At 41.7% G+C, this 12,025-nt stretch overlaps 1 protein-coding gene across 3 annotated transcripts in view; it reads right to left on the reverse strand.

Annotated features, from left to right (window-relative positions):
• Positions 1-12,025, reverse strand: part of NEK9 (NIMA related kinase 9) — a 42,018-nt gene that overhangs the window by 16,206 nt on the left and 13,787 nt on the right. Inside the window, exons 7-14 of one of the 3 annotated variants that reach the window (XM_069489015.1) lie at positions 9,623-9,733; positions 7,639-7,703; positions 5,294-5,344; positions 4,698-4,890; positions 2,904-3,048; positions 2,094-2,294; positions 1,859-1,905; positions 418-573 (exon numbers count right to left, since the gene is read on the reverse strand). In XM_069489015.1, the coding sequence (XP_069345116.1) occupies positions 418-573; positions 1,859-1,905; positions 2,094-2,294; positions 2,904-3,048; positions 4,698-4,890; positions 5,294-5,344; positions 7,639-7,703; positions 9,623-9,733 (969 nt within the window). Of the gene's footprint in view, positions 1-417; positions 574-1,858; positions 1,906-2,057; positions 2,295-2,903; positions 3,049-4,697; positions 4,891-5,293; positions 5,345-7,638; positions 7,704-9,622; positions 9,734-12,025 lie in introns of all 3 variants that reach the window. The other 2 variants (XM_069489007.1, XM_069489026.1) reach the window with 2 other exon arrangements.

Genomic DNA, 12,025 nt, shown 5'->3' on the forward strand with positions numbered 1-12,025 from the left:
GTAGAACCTGAATTCCATCATTTTATTCTTTGTAATCAATTTATTTATTGATGTATAACCAACATACTGCAAAATACTATACAGCTTGACACATTTTTCTGTATGCACATACTTGTAAAACCACCATCCCAATCAAGATAGAGACCATTCCCATCAGCCTAGGAATTCTCCCATCTCTTCTGTTAATACCCATACCCCTCGTCCCAAAACAGTACCCAATATTTTGACTTCTGCCATCATAAGTCAATTTTGCCTGTTCTTGAACTTTACACAGTTGGAATCCTATAGCACGTACTCTTTTGTGGCTGACTTCTTTTGCTGAAGACAAGGTCTGTGAGATCATCACTTTATTCTTAAGTCAAATTCTATGGTCACTAACCAATAATAGCATCCCAAAGAAACAAAGTGGGTACTCACTTCATGGTTGATGATTCCAGACATGCACTGATTCAGACCCAGTTTGTTGAACTCATTGAGTCCACAGGCAAGCACTTTGCCTGACTGGGTCAGCAGAAATGTCCCATCACAGCCACATTGAACTGCAATAATAATTAAGGCCTTAGGAACATCAACCTGCAAGGAAAAAAAAAAAAAAAAAAAAAATCAGAAAAAGAAATCCCAAATACAAAACTCAGATCAGGAAAAAAAATCCTCAAATTGTTTCAAAAGTAACATGCTGCATTTAGCAGAATGACTACAGGGAAGTAAAGGTTTCTGTATTCTCTTTAGATTTGCCCAGCGGCTTAGAGGCTACTATTTTCAAAAAGGAGCTCAAGTTTTATAACATAAAGGAAAAGGCAGCAGTTCCAGGTGACCTAAGCAGATAGTCTCAGTCAGTATGTTTTAGTAACAGGTTCTACTAATAGGGAGACTTCTCAGAAAAAGTTGGGAAAGAAGCAGCTTCAATCCATTACTGATTTTGTCCTCTGAGATGGGAGGCTGCTTGATAGTTACAGAAGAAACACAATAGCCCTGCGGGGTCCCAATCTGGTCATTTTATAGGAGAGGTAACAGAGTACTGAGGTAGCAGCTAGGACTTCCAAATGCTTACATCCTTCTATAGCTAAACAGAGAGAGAAAATGGTAGGGGTGACGGATGTGTGGGGCCACGATGGATGTGCGTAAAGCCTGAAACCTGGACCCTCATAGTTTCCATGACAGCCTTTCCAGGAGGAGGAGAACAGCCGTGAATCCCAGTGAGAATGGTCCCTACAAACACATAATTTAATTTTTAAAATGTAAATAAAAACTGGTAACAGTCAATAGTATAGTTAATTAGTCAACCTTCCAGTAGGGAAGCCTGTGCCCTAGATGGGGGTGGGAGAGATGTAACCATGCTTGTCCCTCAGCTGGTCTCAGCTTTTGTGAGCCCCTTGCAGTGCCAGCTCTGACAGTGCTGAGAGTAATTAGACATTATGTTTCATACAACATGACCCTAAGCAAAAACAACGATTTCATCTGGTGTTCAACTGTAGAAATAGGAGGGTAAAATGGCTGCGCAGGGTTAAGAGACAGTTTACTGCTTTCTAATATCTTCTTGAGGGGTTTTCCCGTGTATATGTAGCTATATTTTGACTTTTCTGCTGCACACGCTGATTTTGGCTCTCATCCCTGAGTGAGATGTGACAGTGTCCACAGTTGCTATTAATATATACACTTTCTCAACTTTCTGTGATTTAGTCAGATGATAAGACCACATAGTGCTAAATCGGAAATCCTACATTGTCAGTCTCCCACAATATTTCCTGAAATAGGAAATATTTAAAAAACAAACACCTTGATACGAAGTCAAGAGGACATATTATTGGAGTCTGTATGACTGAGACAGGCCTTAGGTAGAAGCTGCTTCTGATTTTACCTTTTGTGGTGTATAATAATCCTCTTCTGAATCCAAACCCAGTCGTCCTGAAACACACATAAAAATAAAAATCATTATAATGAGCACCTCCTTCCAATGAAGATGTTCTATAAGATTCTCTTTTACTGAATTAACACTTCTCATATAGAGGCTGCATGATGTGTTTAGATGCACACAAGCTTCGAGTCAGGCTGTGCACCTGGGAAGAAGTGGACAGAGACAAGGCTACCCCTACCATATTCGCCACAGCCCCAAGAATAGACTTCCTTGTTTCGTGTCAGAACCACCACATGATTATCTCCACAGGAGACCTGCTCCACTGGATTGCTGAGGAAGAAGTTCAGCTGCATGGGTTCTAGCACTTCAGGGCCAGCAACCTTGTCCACTCCCATGCAGCCATAGTAATCTGATCCAAAGGCATAGAGCTGACCCTCATCTGCAAAAGAAAGGAAAACAGAACCCATCAAAGGACTGAATTATTTTATTCAATCAGAAAGCTGGGCAGGCAGGGCTAGAATGAGAACTACCTGGCCAGTGATCTCCCATGAGATGACTCCATCAGGGAAATCTGAAGGATAGACTGTGTGAGTCTAGAGTTGTTTGTATATAGACGGTCACATGTACTATAATTATAATATAGTTTAAAAAGTATTAAAAGGGCTTAAAATTTTACCGGGGCCATCTCTATTTTATAGATAAAAACCAAGTGAGTAATGATAAGACAAAAACTAAATTGAGGTCTTGATCTTGATTTTGTGTTAGCTGTAGCCTGATGAGGTGGTAAGATTATTTTTCCCCCCAAATGGGACATACAACACATTTCTCCTGATCCCACCTCTTCTCCATTATCTATCTGCGTTCTCCTTGTGCACCATCCCCTAATACTAAAGCACATTTGGCATGTTGTTATTAATGAATATATTTGCTCAATGTCTTTTGCTCTTTGAGTATTGTCTTTTGTTGTAAAATCCCAACTAAAATTGTACAGCATTAAGCACAATAGCCTACATTAAATAAACATAGATGCTTTCTGCTGACGGCTTACCTGTCACACAGACAGTGAAATCATCACCACACGACACCTGGTGGATAGCTTTGCCTTGCAACTTTTCCACATGCTTTGGCTGTCGATAGGAGGCTTTGTCTCCATGGCCCAGCTGACCATGGAGTTTAGTACCCCCTTGCATGTTCTGTGAAATAGAGAGGTCTTGTGAAGTTTTAACTTTTCATGCCACAAACTAATCTTCAATATAATTTCATGTGAAGACAAATAGGAAGCAAAAAAGAAAAGCTGGAAATTTAGACATTGGAAAAAAAATGGGTAAGGGGATTAAACCTTTTAATGGTAGGTAGCATAAAACCCCTGCCAACAGGTAAAGAAGATTTAGAAAGTATCCAGATTGATATCCATCAAGACTTAAAAGGATACATTTCCAATTTTGTCTTTATTCTTCAAGTCTAAGATGAACTATATATTTAATTATGGGTGATGATGAAAAAATTCTTTATAGAATCTAATTGGATCGCTTCTCCAGTAGTACAGCCTCCTGGAAACCTGTACTAGAAGTTTTATAAATTTTGGTCACAGTTTCCCTGAAACGTGGAACAGTTATAAAGAATTGGGCTACATCAAAGAGGCTGCTATATGGCACTGAGAATAGTCCTGCCTGACTTTTCAACGGTTTTATAGAGATAAGTAATTCTTTCCATTCAATGACTCAACTACAAGTCCTTATATAAATGTTTTTTAAGGTACTAATTTCACTCCATTTCTGGTAGCTTCCCAGGAACTAGTTCTTTAAGGGATAGGGTTTTAGGATAGAACAGCAAGTCAACACTCCATAACGAAGGCCAAATCATTCATTCATTCTTTCAATCAATCAATAGTTGAGTGTCTACTCTCTTACATATTGGGGATGAAACAGTGAAAAAGACATATATGGTCCCTGTCCTCAGGGAGAAGGTATCTGAAACCACTGGAAAAAATGAGCTTCCTAAGAGAGGTGAACCGAGGGCTGAAGACAAGCTGGAGTAAAGAAAAAGTAGCCTGGAATGAGCCTGAGAAGGCACAAAGAAACAGGAAGAAAGCCAAGAGAACATGCTATCGTGGAAGCCAAGTGAAGACAAAGCTTCAAGAAGGAGGGAGTGGTCAACTACATCAAGCGCTGCCAAAAGGCCAAGCTAGGTAAGGACTAAAAATTATCTGTTTTATTTTAGTAATTTATAAATCATTTTGTCAAGACCAGTTTAAATTGAGTGGCAGAAATGGAAGCAGCACAGTAGGTGAATGAGGAGAGACTGGGGATAAGGAAACAGTTTAGCAAGAAGGTGAGAGACAGAGTGGAATCTAGAGGGTAACGGGGAAATTCTACACAAGCTATACCTAGCTATCATCAGTCATGGGTGGAGGTCTCAGAAGATTCCTGACATGGTTTAGCGCTTCATTTGTTTACAAGGCTGTTTCACAGATACTAGTTGCTCTGGACCTCATGGTAATAGAACAGAATAATTAAGTGACTTATCTTAAATCATCCAGCTGTAAATGGGAAAGCTTAGTCTCCTGAGTCCAAACGTAGGGCTCCTTTAATTTTCTCTCCTTCTGCCATTCATTCATTCAGAAAACACTTATAGGTGACCTAATATGTACCAGGCACTGGGGGATACATCAGTGAACTAAACAGACAAAATCGCTCCTCTCCTAAGAGCTTTCATTCCATGACCCCATACTGCCACTCCCTTAGCACAGGTTAAACTAACGAAATGCATAAACATCCTGGGCCCAGTAAACAATGAGGCTTATAGCACTGTTCCAAAGTATTAATACTTAACTTTTACTTACCACCCAGGTGTACAGTTCCTTCTCCACTGTGACCACAGCAAAATGGGTATTCCCTGCACACACCTGCCGGGCACTACAGCCACTCTTGATGACATCCAGTTTCTGGGGGGTAGACTTTCCACCACCCCAAACATAGACTTCACTGGTTCGTGATGTTACCACAGCAATGGGCGCCTCAGTCACAGTGCTTGACCTGCCAACAACCCCAGAACAAAGGCACATTTAATATAAAAACAACATCAAAGAAAAATGCTTCCAGTCTGTTCCCTGAGAATAACTGCCAATTATGGTATGAGAAAGTATGTTCTTTCTTGACAACTTTTCTCAACCCTCTATCATAGCAAGCTTTGAAATTCTTGCCTCAGGGCTTCATCACAGCTTGGCTAGATCAGATTCCGGCCTGATCCGCAACATCTACACTTTTCAATATTCGTCATAGGACTGATGGCTACTTTAGCGTGAGGGTGAAATTATAGCTTTCTCTCCTGAAAGGATGACAAATCCTACTGGAATCAAATAATGCACAAACCCAAGAAAGACCCTCCGCCATTGGTAAGTTAGGATGTATTAGTTTTCAATAGTCTCTTGAGCATTACCTTGGTCTCTTTGTAGGGGCATTAAGCAGAGTGACTTTTTCCTCCATCTCTCTACCAAAAGAAAAGGAAGGAAACATGAGTGAAATAATAGGTTCCTATATTGCAAAGATGTCTCTCTAATACATTTCACATATTTAATCCTCTTATAAACTGTATGCATCCTATAGCATTACAATACTTTTATGAAAGCACCTCAGTACAACTCAAACAGTTTTATACAGACCTAGCATTAGACAATTCATTAAATACCAAAGGGTCAGCTGTTTAAGACCATTTGTTTTCTATTTCTGAGAAGTGGTCCAGGCCGGAAGAGAGAGCCTTGAGAACCTCTGATACACATGTTTAAGTACCTGATGGACAACTCCATTCAGTCTGCCCACTGACTCTACAAATGAAACATCTCCAAATCTGAGCTCATTATCCTTCTCTCAAACCAGCTTTTCTTTCTGACTTCTCTATTTCCATAATTGTCAACACCCCTCTCCCATTCTCCCAATCAACTGGGCTTAAAACCTCAGTCATCTCTGACTCATCTCCTTCCCTTTCTTCAACATTCAAGTTCTACAGATTCCACCTATACAGTAGTTTTTACACTCACCTGTTCCTTTCCAGTCTCACCATCTTAATTCTGGGGCAGCTCTACTTCCCAACTGTACTGTGGTAGCATCTCTTAATTAGTCTCACTTGCTACAGTCCTAAACCACTTTACTATCCTAATTTCATTAAAACCAGTACTGATAAATAACTCTTTCTGAGGTACACCTCTTATCATATGAACTGCCCTCTCACAAATGTCCAATACTTCTGTGCTATCACGTGAATTAAGCACAAATTCCTTGGCCTGGCATGCATGATTCTCTACCCATCTTTCCTGTATTCCTTCCCTTTGCTTATACCCTGTGTCCTAGCCCAGGGGTGTCATTCTACCTGAATCAAATATAGCTGAACTATAGGGGTAGTGCTCAGGCATCAGTATTTTTTGAAAGTTCCCGAGATTTTGCATTGTGAGCCCCAGGCCTAGAACCACTAAACTAGCCAAGTAGGACTATGTGTTTCCTGAATATTTTCTACAACTTCCTGTGTCTGTGCCTTTGCTTATGCTATTTTTTCTGTATGGAAAACTCTTTGTCTTATGTTTTTCCATCAAAGTACAAAGTTCCAACAGAGTATTGAAGGTAAATCTATAATTATCTATGAAAAACTGCAATTAAAAATTATCAGTCAAAATATTTCAATATGAGATTAAAATAATGATATTTTTGGGATATAAGCCAGATAAAAATTTTAAATATGCTTAACTGGCCTAAAAAAGTGGTATTGCCTGAATATGCACAGAACATAAATGGAAGGTCATAGTGCTGTAGTTGGAGTATTACACATAATTCCAGGTATCAAAACACTGGCTAGAGACCAACTGGAGAAGAATCAGAAAAGATTAATTAAATAACACAACAGAATAAAAGTACTGACCAAATAGCAAATATTATGGAATTAGGTATGTACTTAATGTACTTAAGGGCAAGACTTGAAAAAGAGCATAGTAAATGTTTGAATATTTGGAGGATATAAAAACAAAGAACTGGTAGAGGAGGAAGAAGGGTAGTAAGGCAAAAATAGTATAAAAGGATGAAATACAGACTAGAAAATTTAAGAAAGACAAGGAATACCTTGTCCTTTAAGGTTTGAAGCTTCCTACAGGAAGTGAGGGAAAAAGGACATCCTTCCTATCCCCAGAGACCTCTGACACAGAATAAATCTCAGGAAATAACCTGTCAGGAGTCAATAAAGCTCAACCTCCAGAAATGGGCAAAAGGTATCTGAAGAGGACTCCACCAACTCCAACCTACCATCTACACGAATGCACTAAAAAACAAAGGCCCCATCCAATTCATACTACTATCCAAAAATCATTGAGCACCTTATACCAGGCCCTGGGTTGATCACTTTCTATGTATTACCTTAGTTAATCTTCACCTTATCTCACTTTATAGAGGAGAAAACTAAGAGATGGAGATGTTAAGTAACTTGACAAAGATGACAGAACTCAGATACAAACCTGAGGATGCCTGAGTCTCCCTTAATTACTATGCTGTAATGCCTAAATTCTAGACTTAAAAACCTACAGATGGGGACGAAGAGGGTTCTGGGGTCTCATCAGTACAAATTTAGAACTAAGGAGATGAAAGTCAAGCACTATCCTCAAGCAATGAAAGCAGAGATGTCGACAGAAAATAGCACTTAAGTGGCCAAGTCAGGAAACACCACCCTTTTTGTGGTCCTCTGATTAGGCCTCTAACAGTCAACCATGTCAGGAAAGACAATGGAGTGACTTCTTTGTACTTTACCTCCTGCGTTTCCTGAGAAGGGGGCGATCTAGAAGCTCGTCTGCAGTGGGTCTCTGCTCAGGATCCTAAAAGGTAAAAACAGAGTTAGTTTTCACTAGGGGGAATAGACAATATGGGATCTAAAGAGGCATTTTTACTTCCTCTTACTAACTCTTAGGGTTAGTTAGTGAAAGACCACTCTATATTATACTTTTGTTTCAAAAATCATAACTTCTCACGTCATACTCCATGGTTCATGCTTCTCACCTTATTATCATTAACACTTGTACATGAAAGAGGATATTTACAATGCACCTTCCTCACTTGTTCAAGTAGGGCAGTGGCTCTCAAACCTTAATATATATAGTACAGGGCTGGGCGCGGTGGCTCACGCCTGTAATCCTAGCACTCTGGGAGGCCGAGGTGGGTGGATCGCTCAAGGTCAGGAGTTCGAGACCAGCCTGAGCAAGAGCGAGACCCCATCTCTACTAAAAATAGAAATTATATGGACAACTAAAAATATATATATAGAAAAATTAGCCGGGCATAGTGGCGCATGCCTGTAGTCCTAGCTACTCGGGAGGCTGAGGCAGGAGGATCGCTTGAGCCCAGGAGTTTGAGGTTGCTGTGAGCTAGGCTGACGCCACGGCACTCACTCTAGCCTGGGCAACAAAGTGAGATTCTGTCTCAAAAAAAAAAAAAAAAAAAAAAAAATATATATATATATATATAGTACAGGCTGGGCACAGTGGCTCACGCCTATAATCCTAGAACTCTGGGAGGCCGAGGTGGGAGGATCGCTTGAGGTCAGGAGTTCGAGACCAGCCTGACCAAGAGTGTGATACTGTCTCTACTAAAAATACAAAAAATTAGCAGGGCATGGTGGTGAGCATCTGTAGTCCCAGCTACTCGGGAGGCTGAGGCAGGAGGATCACCTGAGCCTAGGAGGTTGCTGTGAGCTAGGCTGACGAAATAGCACTCTAGCCCAGTAAACAGAGCAAGACTCTGTCTCAAAAAAAAAAAAAAAAAAAAAAAAAAAAGAGGAATAAAAAGAAAAAGATAAATATATATATGTATGTATGTACAGCACAGAAGAATTACCTGGGGTGTTTATTACAGATAAAGATTTCTTGACTTTATCCACAGAGATTTTGATCTAGTTGGTCTGAAGTGGGGCCTAGGAATCTTCTTTTTACTTATAAAACTCCCTCATTTTCTGGTGATTCTGATGCCAGTGATTCATGGACCATATTTCGAATAATACTAGAACTATATAGCAAAGGAATTATGAAATATTATGAGCATATATATTTTGTGTATTAGGAACTCTAAATCATCTTTGCCTACAGTTTTATAAAATAAATATTTAGTGGCCGGGCGCGGTGGCTCACGCCTGTAATCCTAGCACTCTGGGAGGCCGAGGCGGGTGGATCGCTCGAGGTCAGGAGTTCGAGACCAGCCTGAGCAAGAGTGAGACCCCGTCTCTACTAAAAATAGAAAGAAATTATATGGACAACTAAAATATATATATACAAAAAATTAGCCGGGCATGGTGGCGCATGCCTGTAGTCCCAGCTACTCGGGAGGCTGAGGCAGTAGGATCGCTTAAGCCCAGGAGTTTGAGGTTGCTGTGAGCTAGGCTGACGCCACGGCACTCACTCTACCCCGGGCAACAGAGTGAGACTCTGTCTCAAAAAAAAAAAAATAAATAAAATAAAATAAATATTTAGAAATTAATCTTGGTCATAAAAAATGGAGCAAAATTTAAATGGCAAAATCATTTCACAAATTACTATTTATAAAGCAGAATAAAGTAAGAATTTGTTTGTTGAAGCACACAACTGTCTTGAATTACTGATGCCTCTTCTGGGTACAGCCGTAACATACATCCTACCCTGGGGTGAAGCAAATGTGGTTTTGTGTGGTTTGTTTCTGTGCCATACTCCAAACACTGAGGTTGGCAGGGGAAATATATAACTGAAATGAATGTGTAACTCATACCTACCTGGTCGAGGCACGCATGGACCATCTGGATCAATTCCAAAGAGTACTGGCTAGAATCAACTTCCATGGCCCGGATGCCTTGCACGATCTTCACACACAGGTTGAGTGGATTCTACGAGAAAATGATTGCATTGTTCCTGGATATATAAAAATTATGTTATAATCTACCATAAAGGGGCTCTGAGATGTCTGTGGCCATTATTTAAAGAATTGGCAATAGGTCTGCATTAGGCCTGACTTCTTTTTATAACTATTAGTTTGCATCAGCAAGAAATGGTTAGGGATGCACTGCTGCTATCAGACGGAATGAAGCCAACTGGCCAACGCGGAGATTAAATCTGTAACTGTGTGGCCAACAGCAAAATGCTCAGAGAATATTATAATCTAACCCTTCAACTGAATCCCAAGAAAAAGGAAAGCAAGATTAGCCTCGCTTCTTAGCTTCAAGTACCTCCTTTATCAACTAATTTGCCTCCTAATAATGGCTACACAGGCAATACTCTGCTGCAACAGACAAAACAGTGAATATATTAATAATAAAAATATTATAGTAATATCATCACCTTACTGAGAGACCACTATAAACTAGACAGGCACATTACATATATGATCTTTTTTATCCTCAGAAACACCATTCAAGGAGGTTATTATCATTATCAATTTGTACAACAGAAAAATGGGGCTCAGAGACGTAAAGTCACTTGCCCAAAACCACACAGGTAGTAAAAACAGAGCCATATTCCAACTAAGGTCTATCTGACTCCAAAAGTCATTTTTGTTCTACTATATTATTTAGGAAAATTAGATGATATACCAGAAAAAACTTCAGGATTTACAAAAACAAATAGAAATTATGGGCGCAAGATGGCTGACCAGAGACATTGCTTGCCAGACAGTCCCTGAGGGAAGAAAGGGTTTCAGATAAAGGAGATGGAAGAGGAAGAGTAGACGCAGCTCAGGTGTAGGTCGTAGAGAGAAGTGCTGGAGCCTGATGGGGACTTCACAGAGAAAAAATGCAAAGCAGATAAGGAAGAGGAAACCCAGAGAGGCTCGGAGCCCGGTGATCGAAGGGCTACTAAGTTACTTGGAAGCTTTCCCACTACCGAAGCCCAAACAATGCGGCAACCACGGAACTGTGGGGAGAACTTGTGTGATCCCAGAGCTTGGACATTTGGTGAGGGACTCTCCTCCAAGGAGAGTGACCCGAGGGGCTGGAGAGTCGGCTTTCTTCCATTCAGACTCTTATCCTTCCTTGCTCCTCCTCTACCCACTGCAACTGGGAGAACAATTTGAGCGAGTGGCCGCCTCTCCCCAGCTAGCGTGACCTCCGGTCTGAGGTTTCCAGAGAGTGGGGCCCATACCTTTCCCCATGAGGACCTGCAGGGGACCTGGGGTGCCTGATACGGGAGCTCCCTGCCTGCTGGCATTTCTCGGAGACACATGCCAGAGGGTCAGACACACAGGCCAGATCCCGTGCTCCCAGGACTGGAGTGGGTTGCTGGGGGAAAGAAACAAAGAGAAGTTTTGGAAGCTGGACTCGGGAGGTGAGGGAGCCCATGTGGGTGGAACTGACAGAATAATACTGTGGGGTCCGAGACATGGGGATCTGGGAGAGTGCCTACCCCCAATAAAGGAAAGGCGTGTTGTAGGACTAGGGCAGGTCCTCCAGTAGGAAAGCCCCTAGCTCATGAGGCCATAGCAACCAAGCGCAGCAGGTGCCAGGGCAGTAGGGGAATTGTGGCCTCTTCCTCATGAGCAGCCATACCTTGACGCTCCTCCCAGTAGCTCCCCCTAGTGGCCAGGAAAACAACCTCTGAGCGCTGCTTTGCAAAGCCTTCCACGCTCACACAATCTAACCACACCCTGCCTTGTTCCTCCACCCACCTCTGTGGTAGTGGAGATCAAAGCAACCCCCTGGGAGCTGCAGGGCCCCTCCCAAAGCCTGGGGCATTCAAGAGCTCCACCTGACGGACTAGAGCTTATCACAGACACAAAGAACATCTCTGCAGTTGGCTCTTTCCTGCAAGCATCCACCACTGACAGGAAGAACAACTCTATAGCTCATCACAGCATCTACCAACTCAAACAGGGCGGGGCTGATTCTTACTCACAAGTATCACCCACCATCTCGGAGATTAAGCTGGGGGTCCCAATACAATTCACACTGGTGGGAAGAGGTGAAGACAGCAGGATAGAGGCAACCCGAGGGGACACTGCTTTTTAGGAGAGAAATGAAAGTTACAGGCAGCTTGATCTGTGAGGGGTCTCCCTCTTCCACTGCAGACCTCTGGACTGACTGGGGAGCTGCTCAGAGTCTGTGCAGAGATATTCCACCAGAAAACAGGTACAGCAGAGATCTGGTGCCTGCCCTTAGGCAACCAACCATGTCCTGATCACTCTGGTA

The sequence above is a fragment of the Eulemur rufifrons genome, chromosome 2 (genome assembly GCF_041146395.1).
Source record: "Eulemur rufifrons isolate Redbay chromosome 2, OSU_ERuf_1, whole genome shotgun sequence".
Taxonomy (NCBI): domain Eukaryota; kingdom Metazoa; phylum Chordata; class Mammalia; order Primates; family Lemuridae; genus Eulemur; species Eulemur rufifrons.